The 18,200-nt window shown below is 40.7% G+C and overlaps 1 protein-coding gene across 1 annotated transcript in view; it reads right to left on the bottom strand.

Moving 5' to 3' along the window:
• mettl15 (methyltransferase like 15) overlaps positions 1–18,200 on the bottom strand; it is a 92,114-nt gene that overhangs the window by 37,062 nt on the left and 36,852 nt on the right. Inside the window, exon 3 of the mRNA XM_048184403.1 lies at positions 4,665–4,801. Within this exon, the coding sequence (XP_048040360.1) occupies positions 4,665–4,801 (137 nt within the window). The remainder of the gene's footprint in view (positions 1–4,664; positions 4,802–18,200) is intronic.

The following is an 18,200-nucleotide window of genomic DNA, read 5'->3' as shown; positions in this document are numbered from 1 at the left end:
GGAAAATTGCTTCTCTTAGTAGCAAGAGATGCTGGCTTAGGCTCCAAAGAACATAGCTGAAGTGTGTAGTGTAGCCGGCTCACCTTGTATACCCATATGTCCGGGGGCGTGGCCTGGCACGTAAATTACACATGCCAACTCCATTGGCCTTTTCTCAATATGTCAAGAGGTGTCTGGGGCTCTCAAGGATAACCCCTAGTGTCTGTGTTTCGACATAACTTCGAAAGTGACCGACATAAAGGGAACAATAATTTGATGAGATAAAGTTGTAAAGTCATTGTTAGAATGTTTAAAGTGGATGATCTTTTTAACACAAAGTCCAAACTTGGTAAACAGACAGCAGGTAAATTAAGATATTTTTCTCCGCTTGTCCAATCTACTTGGATTGCTGCTTCTAGCCATATTTAATAAATGTAATTATTTAATGAACATTAACTGTCTTATCAAATTACAGTATTATGACTGCCACTTTTACAAAAGCTCACTCTGAGCTAAAGCTGGTTCAGCACATTCATTACCCCTGCCTACATACAGTAATCCTCTCTCTTTCTCTCTTGTCTTCCTGTTATTCAGCACTCTTACTCCCATCTCTTTTGCCTCCTAAAGCACTGTGGGGGTTCCCTAAGCTTCTCTGTGTCTCTGCAACCCACAGAATGATTTGAGAATATGCAAAACACTTACATAACAATTTTAAATTATTAACGTCTTTATGTGGTTAAAACAGAGCATCAGAGATAGCAATGCCTTATGTAAGATCTTATATTATTAAAAAAAGACACGCTTCATGGGCGTGTAGATATGTGTGAGCGAGTGAGCGTGCTCCAAGTATGGCTTCATAATTGCTAAGAAACCAATCTATTTATAGTTTAGCAACCCACAATACTGACATCATCTAAACTTAAAAGGGTAAAGCAAAAAATATAAGTTAACTGGCACACTCTGTTTCATAACAATAGAGGTGGCCTCAGTTCCTTTAACTTCAGACTAAAAAATTATTTAATGAAAAATGATCTGATGAAAGCATCTAATTATATACTAGTTCCAGGGACACTCAGACTCTCAAGGCTCTGTTATTTAAGTAGAACAGGTAAACTGTCTGTTTCTGTGCAAACATGAGAGTCAACATAAAAGGGACTATAAAATTAAGCACAGGCTACTGATAAACACTTGCCTAGCATTTCATCCCAGAACTAGCTGTAAATGATGGGCAATGATGCTGAACAGCCTGAAATTCCCCATGACGCAGTATGACGTAGACCAATGACAAAGCCGGTGAGCTTTATAACAGTAAAGATGAGCAATATCACTTTCTTTTCGAATTTCTGTTGGTAAAATAGGTAATTATTTGATGTTAAGTTATAATCTTTGAATGTAATATAACTGCAATACTCATGTAAAATTAAAATTAAAATTGAAAAAAGTTCATTTTTGTTTGTCATTTAATAACAGTAACTCAAAATTGCTGGATTCTTTGAGCTTTTACCTTTTACAAGAATGCTATTTAGCTAAACTTCAAGCAAAGGTCACATAATCCTGCTACTTTTACCCTTAATTTTTTCTGACTGTCTATGATTTTTGTATTCTATGTTAAAAGAAGTGAAGGGAGAAATACTTCCTTTTCCTAACAATGTCCTATTTCCTTTTATCACATATTTTTATCCAAGAATTCTTAGATACACATTTTTTCAAGATATATACATAATAAAAAAATCACTGGTAAAAATAACCCTTCATATCAATACTGTTACATGAGGATCAATACTCAAAAGCAAATGCCAAGATCTGAAGTATCTGTATTTTCAGATCAATCTGTCCACTAAACAGTGCCTCTGTATGGATGAGGGAGATTAATAATAAAATAGCAACAATTTCCCACTGGCACAAAGAAGCCTGACATGTGACCTTATGATATGTATGAGTCCACAATGTCATGTTCAGATTGATTTCTTTTCTTGAACATATGGCATAAGAGGACATTGACAGATTAGTGATATGTGCAGAATGTGGATGAGACAGAATATGTGGTGAGGATGTACTTAGACTCTGACTGGATTACTAATCATTAAAAAAACAACACATTTGGCTACAAACAGAAGCCGAGACCAAATTTTGGAGATTAAAGCATATAATAAATTTTTAAAGCTAAGTCTATAGTAGTAAATGAAAACAGAGAAACAGTCCACTGTGACCTGACGTACCCAAACAGATCAGCCTAAAATACTCCCCAGCACCAAGCTGCCTGACTCCTGTATCTACGTCACTGAGGTCCAAGACAAGATGTTGATCGACTGAATTCAGCAGGGGAGCAAAGATGAAAATGTACAGCAGAAAAAAATGCAGTCAGTCACACAGACACAAATACAGGCAAAGTTCCAATGTGGGTTCCTGGCCTTTGTCAAGAGTCAAGGTCTAAAACCTATCAAGTACAATATCTGTGTTTGGTTTGGTGAATGGATCAAGGCAACCTGGGCAAACTTTTCTGACCTCAAAAGACAGAGAAAGAGACATTTTAACAACAAGAAATCTGAGATGAAAAAAAAATGACTGTGTGTCCTCCAAAGTGAAAAAAAATTCTTATCTCTTTTATTAAATGCTCTCTTTTATTAGTATGTAGTGAAGTGGGAAACTGTTTCTTCAATGGGTAGTCACCCAGAGAAAGACTTTATTAACAAACTTGGCAAACATAATAAATCAAATAGCTTGTTTAACACATGCTGTAAATTATTGCCAGACAGTTAAAATTTGTAAATCCTTTTTTTCTTTCCGTTTCTGCCATCAGTAACCAAAGGAAGAGTGACTATCACACAGTAAATGTATTCATCAAGTCTTAAAAACAAATATCAAACATATCACGTTCATGACACTGTTATGTGTCTCGCTCACGTGAACATGGTGCTAGGATGACAGAAGGTCTGTATTCTGACAAAAGTAAAACATTTCTTGATGTTATTAATTTATTTACTTAGCAAGTGTTAAAGTGAAAAGGAGGTACTGAGGCAACAGAAGGTATTGAAATCATCAATGACGTGGTTCCCTTGGAGCATGACTGTAATTCTGTGTCTGATTAAGACTGTTTAAGGGAACAGATGCCAATGTCTTAACACCTTGCCATTTCTATCCTCTAATAAGAACTCAGAAAAGCAAACATTCAACGAGAATGAGAGAGGAGTGAAAAGGATTCAGGGGGACCATAAAGACAAGCAAGACAGCAGAGGAGAAGAGAAGAGAAGAGAAGAGAAGAGAAGAGAAGAGAAGAGAAGAGAAGAGAAGAGAAGAGAAGAGAAGAGAAGAGAAGAGAAGAGGCAAGATGAGACAAGAGGAGACAAGAGGAGAAGAGACGAGATGAGATACGACAACACAAGAGAAGAAAAGAGGAGATATAATGAGAGGTGAGAAGAAAAGTGGAGAGGTGAAAATGGAGAGGAAACAAGAGAATAAGAGAAAAAAAAAAAAAGATGATAAGAGAGAAGAAAATATGAAAGAAAAGGTGGAGAAGAGAGGAGACAATGTGAGGTGAGATGAAGAGAAAAGAGGAGAGGAGAAGAGATGTGAGGAGATGCAAAGAGAAAAAAGAAGCAACAGGAGAATCAGAAAGGAGAAGAGGAGAGAAAAAGTGAGGAGATGAGATATGGGAGAAAAGGATAAGAGATGAGAGGAGAGGTGACAATGCTAGATGAGATAAAGAGATGAGAGGAGAGGAGAAGAGTAGAGATGCAATGAGATGACATGAAAAGAGAGGAAAGGAGAGATGAAACAGAGCATTAGGAGAATGAGAAATGACAGGAAAGGAAACAAAATGAGACGAGAGGTGAGAAGTGTGGAGACAAGAGGAGGAGAAAGGAGAGAAGACAAGAGTAGAGGAGAGAAAAGAAGAGGAGTGGATAGAGAGAGAGCGAAGGGGGGAGCGATGGAGAGAGAGTGATGATTACGTGGGCTGCCTGCTCCTCTTACACAGGCATCCAATAATATTGGCTAATTGCATGATTTCTTCAGTTTCTCCAGCCTCTCATCATGAGTGGGAGTCAAAGGCCTCATTGGTGGAGTATATAGCTGCTGACAGAATAGCTTGTCCTGATTCTCTCTCTCTCTCTCTCTCTCCCTCTCTCATTCCTCTCTCCTACGTTGGTTTCTGTAGCAGCAGTCCCTCTGAGACAGGTTTCCCCGGAATCCACGTAAAGAGGTATCTCTACCCACGCTGCAGAGTCAGGAACATCTCATTTGGAGCTTTCTTCAGTGCTGGCTCATGAACACGCGCACACACCACACGCCCGCAAAGCCCTCATGCCTTCTCCTCTGGTTCTCTTTTATTAAACACTAGCTCTATTTCTCCCTCTCTCTCTCCTCATCCTACACTCTCTCACGCAGGAAACAGGGGAACCTGCGTGGGAGGCAGTGTCTCTCCCTGTCATTGAAGCCTTAGGCCCCGTTGACAAATGAGACGCTAGGGCCTTTCGACTGAGCGTGGGTGAGAGCGGGGATTCTGTATCTGCACTGGAGGATCTCTCTCACACACACAAACAAAAACCAAAGAGCCCCGTGACCAGCACCTACTTGATTGCAACAGGGACAGAGTGGGTCACAAGCAGGTATTAAGACACGTGTCAAGTTCCTCTAGCAGTTTAGCCCCTGCACCATGTCCAAATTTGATTAAAGAGTAAACTCACAGGTATTCTTCAGCTAAACGCTGAGCAATTTGGAAAGCTGTGGGGTCACAATCTGCCGCCACCACCGTTACACCAGGAACAGACTGCAGGACGGCCTTCGAGTGACCTCCAGCCCCAAAGGTCAAGTCCAGGACAACCTGTTGGAATACAAAAACAGACCAGAAAAAAAGTGAAGTATTTTATTCATGATGAAAACTACTTTCAGCTTGTTAAAAGCTACTTAATGTTCAACCAGACATTGATTTTGCTCTAAGTATGAGGCCGCTGTCCATAAACTTTGTCGCTACTTTTCAAAAAGGAAACACATTTGCGCATTCTCCCTCTTTTTCTTCCTTACAAACAGGCACACTCACACTAGAGACACTATCCTGTGTTCTCACTCAAAAGTCAATGCATGAGTCATCATCTCTCCTGTTGAAAGCGTCTCAGTGGTTTCACAGTGGAGCCACAGTGGCAGCTACACCTCAGGACCATTTCCCAGAGCCATCCACCCACCCACACATCATACCCTAAACAATAAGAATCCATCCTCAATAGCACTGACACAAAAAAAAGTGCCGTTAAAATGGCTGATCTTACAAAAAGAATGATTCATTCACATCTTTAACTCAGAAACATGTGTGAATAAGAATCTGTTGGGGTCAGAACGTTCAAGGTATTTGTTTGTTTTCAACCATTTTGTTTTTCACCATTCTTTCACTTTGGTTACTAGTCTGAGAAGAGCAGGGGTTCTCAAAGTGGGGTCCGTGCCCCAAAGCCAGGGGGTCCGGAAATAAATGGTCCCTATGATTCCCACAATGTGGAAAATGTGGACGGAATCGTGGAATTCAAATTAAAGCTCAAAAAACTGCTATTTAAATATGAAAACTACATGTTTTGCGCATCTCTCTGTGTGAATGAGCACCACAGATGTAACTCCTCCGGTTCTACTTGCCATGCTCCAAGCGGGACTAGAACCAGAGTCTCTGGCATGGGAGGTGGGCACACTAAGGACTGCAGCCTCTAGTGTCAGTCGCTAGTGCGTCTCTTGAGATCAGAGGAGTGAGGTTTACCTGCACAGCTCTCACTAGCTGACCTCTATTACACTCACCCCCTAAACCTCACTACCATCCGGGTCATGGCACCAATGTAACCGACCTTTTTTTTTTTACTCAAACAACTAATACAAAAGCAATAAAATAATATTAATTATATTTTAGTAAGTATTGTAAATGTATAAATAGCCTAGACCTACATACAAACGAAGGCTACGTTCTTTCTTTTAAATAAAAACCCGTGACATCATCTATGGATGTCACACTATGGCCGGTGCGTTCGCTTCATCTCAACCTGTTGAGAGACGAGACGTGCTGACAGATAAAATAATTACATGATTGTGATAGCCTACGTATATTTGTCTGATTTCTTCAAGCCGTCATATTTACCATGTTTACTATGGTAATAGTCTTGGTGATCAGAATCCACATCGGATCACAAACATAAGTTATTTAAAACACTTGCTGCTGTCTGAAAGTGAGTTTTGAGCTAAAATGATTTTAAAAGTCTTTAATGCTGGTGTTAGCTGGTAACCTACATGTAATCATCGGCGCCTCCGTCTCCACACACAGATAAACTCTGCCTTTGTTCGTAACCACTCCCTCCTCAAGCCCGAGCTGGCCCGCTTTGGACCAAGGTATTCGGCGGGCCGAAAAACCCGGGCCGTTGGCCCCGAGGATGCCCCGATGAGGCACGATCAAGCCCTGGAAGTGACAGTGGAAACGCGACTGGCCCTGGCATGCACTAGCATGCCCGCTTTAGGCCCGACAGTGGAAACACGGCTGCGCCCGAAGGCACGGGTTGAAAGACCCAGCCAGTGATGTCACGATATGCTAATTTGTTTAAATTCATACCTACGTAATCACCATCACCAAAATTGTACTTTTTTTTTTTTTTTACATTGAAACTTGAAAAAAAAAAAAAACAGACCTACCTACGACCCTTTTTTTTTTTTTTTTTTACTGTTACTGCAAACCAAAATATTTTTAAGGATGGCCTCAAATGCACACAGAAGCTCAAAGGTCTTCACAACAAAAGTTTGGCTTATAATAAAAAAAAGTTTTGCTTTTAAAATAAAAGTTTGGTTTAAATTGAAGAAATTATAACAAATATATTACTAATATATTATAACAATTTATATCTTATACTATATATACACAGTACTGTGCAAATGTCTTAGGCCACCATTAGATGCTGTTTTAGCAATGATATAATGACCACATATACATATATATATATATATATATATATATATATATATATATATATATATATATATATATATATATATACATATATATATATATATATATATATACACAGTTGTGCTCAAATGTTTACATACCCCTTGCAAAACTGAGTACACCCCACTGAAAGTCTCTGAAGCAAAGCTAAATTTTAGACTACAACTGTCTAATTTAACAAGAATTCAACCACAAGTGAGTCTAATTATTCATTACACAGGTGTCCAGCAGACAGTTGACTATAAAAGGGTGTTAAAACCCCTTCCCATTTCATGCTGTCAGCAATGGCACCACATGGAAGAGAAATGTCACAAGACATGAGAAAGAAAATCATTTCTTTACACCAGAAAGGTGAAGGCTACAAGAAGCTTTGCTTATCAGTCAGAATACTGTAGCAAAAGTGGTACAAAAATTTAAAAAAGATGGAACTGCAACCATCTCACAGAGACGTCCAGGTCGTCCATGGAAGTTAACACCTCGACATGAGCGTCTTCTGATAAGAAGGGTTGAAGAAAATCGGCATGCAAGTTCACTGTAGTTATGTAAAGAAGTTGAAAGCCAAACTGGGTGACTATTTCCCGTGACATAATACGGTGAACACTGCCTCTTCTAAAGCCCATGCACAAAAAAGCCCGCCTAGAGTTTGCCAGGGCCCATGCTGACAAAGATGAAGACTACTGGGACTCTATACTCTGGAGTGATGAGACCAAGATAAATGTTTTTGGAACTGATGGCTTCAAAACTGTATGGCGTCGCAAAGGTGAGGAATACAAAGAAAAAAGCATGGTGTCTACAGTGAAACATGGTGGTGGCCGTGTCCTTATGTGGGGCTCCATGAGTGCTGCGGGTGTCGGAGAGCTGCATTTCATTGATGGTATCATGAATTCACAGAATTCATTTTCAGTTCTATACTGAAAGAGAAGATGCTACCATCACTCTGTGCCCTTGGTCGCCGTGCACTTTTCCAACATGACAATTATCCTAAACACATTTATGAAGAAGAACAGGGTGAAAGTGATTCAGTGGCCATGTCTGTCTCCTGATCTGAACCCAATCGAACACCTATGGGGAATTCTGAGCATCACTCTCTATCCAGCATCCAGTCTCTAAAAGAGGTCATTCTTGAAGAATGGAAAAAGATAGATGTTGCAAAATGTCACCAACTTGTTCATTTCATGCCTAGAAGTCTTGGTGCTGTCATTAAAAATCATGGAGGCCTTACAAACTACTAGATGTAGCATTATTTGTTGTGGGGTGTACTCATTTTTGCATCACCCTAATTTGAGTAAAACTGAAAAATGTGTAATTTAAGTTATATTATTAACCTTACTTTCATGTTATAAGTTAAACAGATGTTATATTAAACTTAGTCTTGTCAACATTTTGGAAATTGCTTTTGTGTTCATTGAGATGTTGTTTAAAATGTTACTTTTCAAAGGGGGTGTACTCATTTATGCTGAGCACTGTATATGTATATATAATTATTTCTCAGTCTCTTCATTAGAATATAACCAGAAAATACAGGAAATTTGTATACAGAATTAAAAACAGAAAAGATCAGAACAAAACGACTTCTATGGACTAAAGTAGCAAGTATTTAGTGACTCTCTCACTTGAGCAATAGCAGGAACCTGGCTCTCTTAAACGGATGAGAAGTTTCTCAGATTTTCTTCTTTGAGAAACTGGAAGAAGACCAGAAGGTCACACTAAATATTGATTTTTGCTTAAAGAAACCATTTTGTTCTTTTTTTTTTTTTTTTTCTTAATTTTGTGCATTATTTTCTGTATTTTCTGTTTGTATCATAATGAAGACCAAAAAAAATAAAAAAAATATGGATGTTCATTAAAACTTTGCAAAAACAACAAAGCTGGTTCAAAGTGGTTTAACTGCTCAGGTCGAACAAGGGACTCATGAACAACCATCACAAAACAAAAAAAAACAGCCGTGGATCATCCAGGTAACGACACACAGTATTAAGAATCAAGGGTATGTAAACTTTTGAGTGGGATCATTTTTTATAAATTCAGCTATTTTTTGTCTTGTGAACTATATGTAAACATCTTTTATGTAAAATATTTGAGGACATTACTAAATAAAAAATAACATGCATTTTGTCTGATCCCTCTTATTTTTAAATAATTAAAATAATTAACATTTTGCAGATTCTGCAAGGGGTTATATATATATATTTATATATATGTAACGAAGGCGGGACTCAGAGTAAGATCCAAATGCAGCGTTTATTAGAAGTAAGATTAGTCGTACAGGCTGGGTCGATCAGGGGCAAACAGGAACAGTAAGGAACAGGCAGAAACGTATTCAGGGTACAGGCAGTAGATCGAGGCAGGCGGATATCATTCACAGAACAGTATACAAGGCAAGAGTCAGGACAGGCAGCAACGGGTCAATAAACAGGAACAGGCATGATCAAACACTGGCAGACAGGAAACAAGGAAACGCTCAGAAATGACACACTGGGTAATCAAGACTTCGCCGTGAGGTGGTGTATGTGACAGTCCTTTATAGTCCTGTAAATGAGCTGCAGCTGGGTGTGGTGATCAGTGTGGTGTGCAAGGGTGGATGTGGCAGATGATGATTGGAGAGGAGTGTGAGCATGTGACTGACAGGGGGGATGATGGGAAATGTAGTCCGAAACTTGACAGGGGCAGACGGTGATCGTGACATAACGCCCCCCTCCCAGAAGGCGCGACCTCGCGCCGTAGACGACACCAATAAGGGAGGGGGGGTGGGTGCATTGGAGATTAAACAGCTGACAGGAACGGAATCTCCAATGCAGGTTCCAGAACAGCCATGGCGGGTCAGGTGCTACGGGCAGCCACGGCGGATCAGGAGTGTCAGAAAGCCACGGCGGGTCAGGTGGCTCAGGCAGCCACGGCAGGTCAGGTGGCTCAGGCGGCCACGGCAGGTCAGATGGCTCAGGCGGCCGCGGCAGGTCAGGCGGCTCAGGCGGCCACGGCAGGTCAGGCGGCTCAGGCGGCTCAGGCGGCCACGGCAGGTCAGGCGGCTTGGGCAGCCACGGCAGGTCAGGCGGCTTGGGCAGCCACGGCAGGTCAAGAGTCTCTGGCGACCACGGCGGGTCAGGTGGTTTGGGCAGTTCAGAGGCCGCTGATGACCGCGGCCGTGCAGGGTTCCCACCCACAAACTCCCCACCCTCAGGTATACTGCCCCCCCCCCAAAAAAGTTCTTAGGGATTTCAACGGGGACCGTGGCGGGTTCGTGGGTAAGGAGTTTGGGTGGCGGCGGTAGGGCAAGGCGTTTAGGCGGCGCCGGCAGGGCAAGGCGTTTGGGCGGCGCCGGCAGGGCAAGAAGCACGGATGGCGCCGGCAGGGCAAGAAGCACGGGTGGCGCCAGCAGGGCAAGACGCTTGAGTGGCGCCGGCAGAGCGAGGAGTTCGGGCGGCACTGGCAGAGCGAGGAGCTCGGGCGGCGCTGGCAGAGCGAGGAGCTTGGGTGGCGCCGGCAGAGCGAGAAGCACAGGTGGCGCCGGCAGAGCGAGGAGCTTGGGTGGTGCTGGCAGAGCGAGGAGCTCGGGTGGCGCCGGCAGGACAAGACGCTTGGACGTAAGAGGGGGAAGAACAGAAGGAGCCTTCTTCCTCCTCCTCCTCCTCTTCCGAGGATGAGGCGATGGTTCACCGACTGGAGCGGTTTCTGGAGCAGACTCACTGGCTGAAGCGGGTTCTGGAGCGGACTCCATGGCTGGAACGCCCCCTACCTCCGTGAGCACCGAAGGGGCGGCCATCTTGCCCGTAGGCACTGGCAAAGCAGCCATCTTGTCCATCGCGTCCAGGGCGCTTGAGTCCATGGCAACTGGCGAGCTTGAGTGCGTTGCAATCGGCGAACAAGAGTCCATAGCAACCGACGAACTTGAGAGCGTTGCAATAGACGAACTTGAGAGCGTTGCAATAGATGAACTTGAGAGCGTTGCAACAGATGAACTTGAGAGCGTTGCAATAGATGAACTTGAGAGCGTTGAAACAGACGAAGTTGAGAGCGTTGCAACAGACGAAGTTGAGAGCGAAGCGGCCACCGGGCTTGAGAGCGTAGCGACCGGCGGGCTTGAGAGCGTAGCGGCCGGCGGGCTTGAGAGCGTAGCGGCCAGCGGGCTGGAGTGCACGTCACGTCTCTAGATCAGTCCGGGAGCGGAGAGGGTTGCGTTCCAGTGTGACTGACCCACCGCTGATTTCAGCAGGAGCGGCTGGCATTCCTAAGCCTCCGCCGGCCGCTTCGCACTCAAGCCCGGCGGCCGCTTCGCACTCAAGCCAGCCGCTCCTGCTGAAATCAGCGGTGGGTCAGTCACACTGGAACGCAACCCTCTCCGCTCCCGGACTGATCTAGAGACGTGACGTGACTCTGGGCGATCAGCGGCGACGTGACTTTGCTCTGGGCGATCAGCGAAGGCGTGACGTTGCTCTGGGCGATCAGCGAAGGCGTGACGTTGCTCTGGGCGATCAGCTGGGACATAGACTGGTGTTGTTGTGATGGTGGCCGCCATTTTGTGAGTGTTCTTTGATGCATCGGCCATTACGTGATTAAGCATGGTGTCGCGTTCTTCTGCGACACCCACAGTAAAGGGAGATCCGCTCAGTAGTAAAGCCTGTTCAATATACTGTTCCAACGTCCCGTTTGGATCGTGTAGTGGCATGACAGCACTGAGCGGGTCAGATAGTCCACCGCGAAAAAATATCATTAGGCACTCCTCATTAAAACAGGTTAACGGTGCCAGTTCAATAAAGTCCATGACATAGTTCTCAATGGATCTGTCCCCTTGACGGAGACCTATTAACTTGGCAGATGGGTTCATATTTGTTGAGACAGGAACACTCACGGTAGCTGCTGGATCTTGGTAGTGGCGAAGTCTTCTGTAACGAAGCGGGACTGAGGCAGAGATCCATTTGCAGCTTTATTAGTTCAAAGTGTCATTCAGTGTCAGTGTCAAAATTCCAGTCTATTCTAGACACAAAACTGTTGTATGGCTTCAGAAGACTTGGGATATAGCATATTAGTCGTATACTGACAGCTCCTGGTTATTGCTGGTTTCTTTTTATTGAAAAATGTTTAGGTACAATATTCATATTCCGAAGACACAGCTACATATGAAACATCTTTAAAAAAAAAACCCACTGTGAATTCCATCAAAAATCTAAAACTACATTCGCTTTATTGCTGGCAAAAACAGGCAGCGTTTGTATTGCAGCATACGCTGCACACTGATTAACTGGTGAGACACAGACAACATGCTCTAAGGCAGACGCCATAGGCCAACAGTTCCACTCCATCGCTGGGCAGCACACCACAAAGACAGAGTAATTAGTAGCTTCTAATGGATACGTGTCATTAGAACTAGCTGGGAAAATACATCGGGGAGAGCAAGAGGAAGGGCAGTGTGTCAGAATGTCACAAGGCATGATTTTCAATTTAATCTCATGCTAAGAATGAGAAATTTGGTTTCTGTTCACCTCATGGTAGAGACGCCTGTGATAGCGCCTGCGCTCGTATGTGAGTCACTCCCTTTTTCATCTTCAAGTTTGAATGTTCATGTTCCTATTTTATATTCCGCTGCTTTTCCACATCATTTTTTTCCATTTTCTTTTTATAGTTTTACCATTTACAAATGAAATAGCTGCAGATCGATACTTTTTGTGCACTATACCCTCAAGTACATGAGGTCAGAGCCTTTAAATAATGATACTCTATCAAGCTTTCGCTCTATGTGTCCATAGCAACCACAAAAATCTTCATCCTTCCTGCTCTTCTGTCATGAAAAGCCACAAATTAACTTATGGTTCGGAAAGAATTAGATACTGTAAGAAAACTGGATTAAAGAAAGGACTGCATGAGGAAATTGTTGCAACTGTAATTAATAAATCCACTTTAATGACAGCAACTTGAGCTGATTCAATGTCCAATTTTCCATTATTAAATAATGTGGTTTTGATTATTTTATGCAGACAGACGATTTTAACAAATAGCTGAAAGAGTGAATGAGACATATTGTTAAAACGTTTAATGGTTTAGAGAGGCACTTTGCCCTAGGATATAAAAATTATTTCCAGGCACATGGGCATCACTGTTTTTCTCTGATTCAATTTCTTCCTGTGTTTTAGAGCTAAATCATTATTCCTCAGCTGATGACTCACTTTTAGCCCTCAAATTCAACTGCCCCCTTACACTGACAGAAACAACAACATATGCTCCTGTGTGGCTCTAGCATGCCATAATATTGTAGTAGACTTGCCACATTTTATTTCAATTGTAAAAACAAACATTTCAGAGGTCTCACATCTGTGTACTAGAACTACTCATTCATTTGGTTTACTGAAAGAAGCAGGAAGAAAGCTCCAGTTGGTTAAAACCACTCACATCCACCCTGAAACATCAGTACAGAGATGGGGCTTTTGGGGGGCGACTGGCTTGGAGAGAAAGAGACAGAAGCATGCGGATCGATAGTGACATTGGTGGAGGGATGCGAGCGTGCATGAGCAGAACAGGAGGTCATCAATGGTGGAGGGGCTGCGTCTCCCTCTCCCATCTGAAAAGCAGGCAGAGCTAAAGGGGAGGGAGAACATGACGACACGATGAGTCACAACAACTAGCTTCAGTATGCCTGGTGTGCCATTCAATACCAGTGAGAGGTAGATACACAGAGAGAATGAAAACATGTAGATAAAGAAAAAAAATATATATTAAAAACAAAACAGAAACCCTGTGTTAGGTTGGCCTTTACTGAAAGGGCTCCTGTTGGAGTAAAGAGGCTTAGTATTATCTGGCATCTGATGAGTTCAATAGATAATCATTACAACACTTCATCATGCCTATTTCTGTGATTATCTTGGAAAAACAGAGCAATAAAACTAAATATGAGACATGAGCAATAAAACTAAATATGAGACATGACAGTAAGATTTTATATTTTTAAATCTGAAGTTAAATCTGAATATGTTCTCCAATTCCAGGTAATATGTAATATGAATAAGCCATTGCTCTGTTTGTTTAAAAAATCCAAACCGGCCCGATGTAGCAACGTCATTTTTGCTATTCTTATCAGTGACGTTAGTTACACAGAAATTACACACTTTGGTTTTAACTACAAAATAGAAAAGTTTCACAATTTTTAATATTCATAAAATAGTTGACTAATGAAATAAATATAATTTTTTATTATAATTTATCACTAGATGTTTTGGTGCATTTATGAGATTATCATACAGTAAATATCAAGTATGATTTACAGAAAGGAAATATGCCATCCATTAAGTATACTATATAAAGATGTTTTATAATAAAAACATGCTTTACCCCTTTTTAGGCTAATAGATTATTATTATTATTATTATTATTATTATTATTTTAATTTCTAAAACAATACTATGTCCTCAACCATGTTTCGTACTTTTTTAAGAAGCATTAAAGTCTTCTGACATTTTCAGATTTAAAATCAGATCTATGATGACTGGTTTCTTCCTAATGGAGTACAGATAACATAAACCACGGTAACATACCATAATAGAGCATTTAGAGTATTGAACCCTAGAACTAAACAGGCCATTTAATGTTGACTGCTTTGCCTTTAAAGGGTTAGCTCACACAAAAATGAAAATTCTGTCATTGTTTATTCTTAACCCTTACATCGTTCCAAACCTGCAAGACTTTCGTTCATCTTCAGAATAAAAATGAAGATATTTTTAATGAAATTCAAGAGATTTCTGTCCCTCCACTGACAGTCTACGCATCTACCATGCAATTCATATGGATTAGTTTTACAATCTCTTTATGAACTTTTTGAAGCATCAAAGTGGTAGTTTCCAAAGCAAAGAATGTTCCTTTTGTGATTTTATGATTAAGAAGGATACTCACGAACGACCATGATGCTCCTATGTCTTGCCCAACTGAAGTCTGCACAGGTGCAATCTACTATATAATAGTCTATGGAGCATTACGTTGCCACTTTTTTCTTGTCACTTTGACTGAGTAAGTTGCTGAACAGCATTTGGACTATGCAAGAAGTTGCCGGATCTTAAACTTATAGCACATGTAAATAGTACATTAAACTCTTATTTCAAAGCAATCAATGAAAACTGATTTGTTCATTAAATGTGACCTCTTTCAAATGATACACATACAGTGCAAATAGATATATGGATACTTTTATGAGAATGAAGTGCATTATCTGATCTTTAGTAATAATTCATCTCTTTGTCCGTACATCTTCTTTGGTCATGACTCTTCATTTTCCAAATGAAAAAAAAAATGCTTTCAGTAATTCATTACTTTTTTTATTCTCTTAAAGATTATCCTCTCACTATACAGGGAGTGCAGAATTATTAGGCAAGTTGATTTTCTGATCATATTTTTTTCCCAAGCACATTTTACCAATTCCAATCCACATCAATCTTAATAACTACTATTAATATTGTTTTTAATCATTTATAAGTGATATATAATTGTTCATGAAGGCTGGAAATGAAAAATGCCTTATATTCAGGTGTGCAGAATTATTAGGCAAGTTTTCTTTTACAGGCAAAATGAGCCAAAAAAGAGATTTAACTCAGACTGAAAAGTCAAAAATTATTAAATACTCATGAGAAGGACGCAATACTAATGCAATACTAGAAATTTCAAAGTTAAAGCATGACCAAGGGACAGCAAAATGCTCATTGGGTCAGCGGGGTCAGACAAAAACAGGTGGAAAAGAAAAGACACATGTTAACTGCAAAATAATTAAGAATTAAGGTGAAGAATTAAGTGTGAAACCATCAGGAACCCTTTAGTCTCCAGCGCCACCATTTTCCAGAGCTGCAACCTACCTGGAGTCTCCAGAAGTGCAAGGTGTTAGGATCTCAGAGACTTAGGTTAGCTAAAGAATCCTAAAAAATGACCTGCACTTGATAAGAATCACAAGCTGAAGTGTTATAAAATACATGAAGACTGGGTTTTAATAGGGCTTATAGACAGACAGCTTGAGAATGACTCCTGATGGACCAGCACCACATCCTCTTGTACCACTGTTTGAAGAATTTATCCAGAATCTGGCAGTAAGGTGTTTGAGTTCACTTTTAGTCCATCTCTTATCCTGAAATGTCTGTCTTGCAGAGATGGACTAAAAATGATCTTCCAAAACTTACTGCCAGATTCTGGAAGATAAATTCTTCAAACAGTGGTACAAGAGGATGTGGTGCTGGTCCTTCAGGAGTCACTCTCAAGCTGTCGGTTTATAAGGCCTATAAAAACCCAGTCTTCATGTATTTTATAACACTTTAGCTTGTGATTCTTATCAAGTGCGGGTCATTTTTTAGGATTCTTTAGCTAACCTAAGTCTCTGAGATCCTGACACCTTGCACTTCTGGAGACTCCAGGTAGGTTGCAGTTCTGGAAAATGGTGGCGCTGGAGACTAAAGGGTTCCTGATGGTTTCACACATAATTCTTAATTATTTTGCAGTTAACGTGTCTTTTCTTTTCCACCTGTTTTTGTCTGACCCCGCTGACCCAATGAGCATTTTGCTGTCCCTTGGTCATGCTTTAACTTTGCAATTTCTAGTATTGCATTAGTATTGCGTCCTTCTCATGAGTATTTAATAATTTTTGACTTTTCAGTCTGAGTTAAATCTCTTTTTTGGCTCATTTTGCCTGTAAAAGAAAACTTGCCTAATAATTCTGCACACCTGAATATAAGGCATTTTTCATTTCCAGCCTTCATGAACAATTATATATCACTTATAAATGATTAAAAACAAAAATAATAGTAGTTATTAAGATTGATGTGGATTGGAATTGGTAAAATGTGCTTGGGAAAAAAATATGATCAGAAAATCAACTTGCCTAATAATTCTGCACTCCCTGTACGGAATGGCCCTCTAGTATCCATAAATATGCCTTCTGGAGAGCATGTCTTCTCTTTAAGAAGAGAAATAGAGAGGTATGAGCTGCGGAGAGAGCATGGAGAACAAGAAGAAAAGACAAGAAAAGAAAAGGAAAAGAAAACAAAAGAAAACAAAAGAAAACAAAATATACACCTATAATAAAACAAAATAATAATATAAAATAAAAAACTAAACTAAAACAAATTGGCATATATACACATATGTACATAAAATAAAAAATAGCATATACACATATGTACATACTGTATATATGCAAAATAATTGATTTCATAGCTACTTGATTTCCCCACCAGTGTGTAGTCACTTAATTAGTAGAAATCCACCTGGAAGGCCCAACTTATGGTGAGTATTGTAGCAGAACTTGCATCATGAACAAAAGAGAACACTCCAAAGAACTCTGCGAAAAAGTACTTGAAAAGCACAAGGCAGGGACTTAAAGAAAAAAGTTTTCCAAGTCACTACATATCCTTTGTAGTACTGTTACATCAAAAATGGAAAAAGTATAGCATAGTTGTATATCTACAAGAATGTCCTAAAAAAACTGAGTGACCAAAGAAGCTGAAGGAGTAAGGTAAGCCACTAAAAGACCAATGACTACTTACAAGCTTCAATGGCTGAGATTGGAAAGCATACAACAGCCTTTGGCTGGCATGTGGGAGACTCTGAAGCCAGCTGGAAGAAGGTTCTATAGACTGATGAGACCAAAATTGAGGTTTTGCCACCAGACTAAACTCCATGTTTGGCATAAAAATCATCAGAAACACACCCTCCCTATGGTGAAGCATAATGGTGGGAGCCTCACACTCTGGGAACGTTTCTCTCCAACAAATCCTGAAAGTGGGTAAAACAATGCAGCAATAAACAGGGAAATCTTGAAGGAAAACTTGATGGAGCCTGCAAGACACCTGCGACTTGAGAGAAGAGGATCTACCAAAGCTTTAAAAGATTAGGCAGAGTCCACAATCCAACTGTGAATTCATTGGTGGACAAGGTTTGAAAACGACTTCCTGAAATCTGACTGAGCTTGAGCAATTCTGCAAAGAAGAATGGAGACAAATTTTAGTGGTCAAATGTGCAAAGCTGTTCCACATAGGCTCAGTGCTGTAATTGCAACCAACTACAAAACAGTAACAAGGAGGAGATGAACACGTAAGCATTTTGACCAATTTGTTGTCACTTTGATATGAAATAAGAGAGAGAAAAAAACCAAAATCAATCCTCTCTGGTTCAAATAGGGGGTGAACACTTATAGGCACAGTGTGTAGGGAAAAAGAGAAAATAGAAATTGGCCTAAAGAATTGACCCTCAACACCACTTCAGAGATTGTAGGGTTTTTTCAAGCCATTGAGCCGTTAAG

The sequence above is a fragment of the Megalobrama amblycephala genome, linkage group LG3, assembly GCF_018812025.1.
Source record: "Megalobrama amblycephala isolate DHTTF-2021 linkage group LG3, ASM1881202v1, whole genome shotgun sequence".
Classification (NCBI taxonomy): domain Eukaryota; kingdom Metazoa; phylum Chordata; class Actinopteri; order Cypriniformes; family Xenocyprididae; genus Megalobrama; species Megalobrama amblycephala.
The sequence above is the reverse complement of the archived record's forward strand: the minus strand, read 5'-3'. Positions and strand labels throughout refer to the sequence as shown.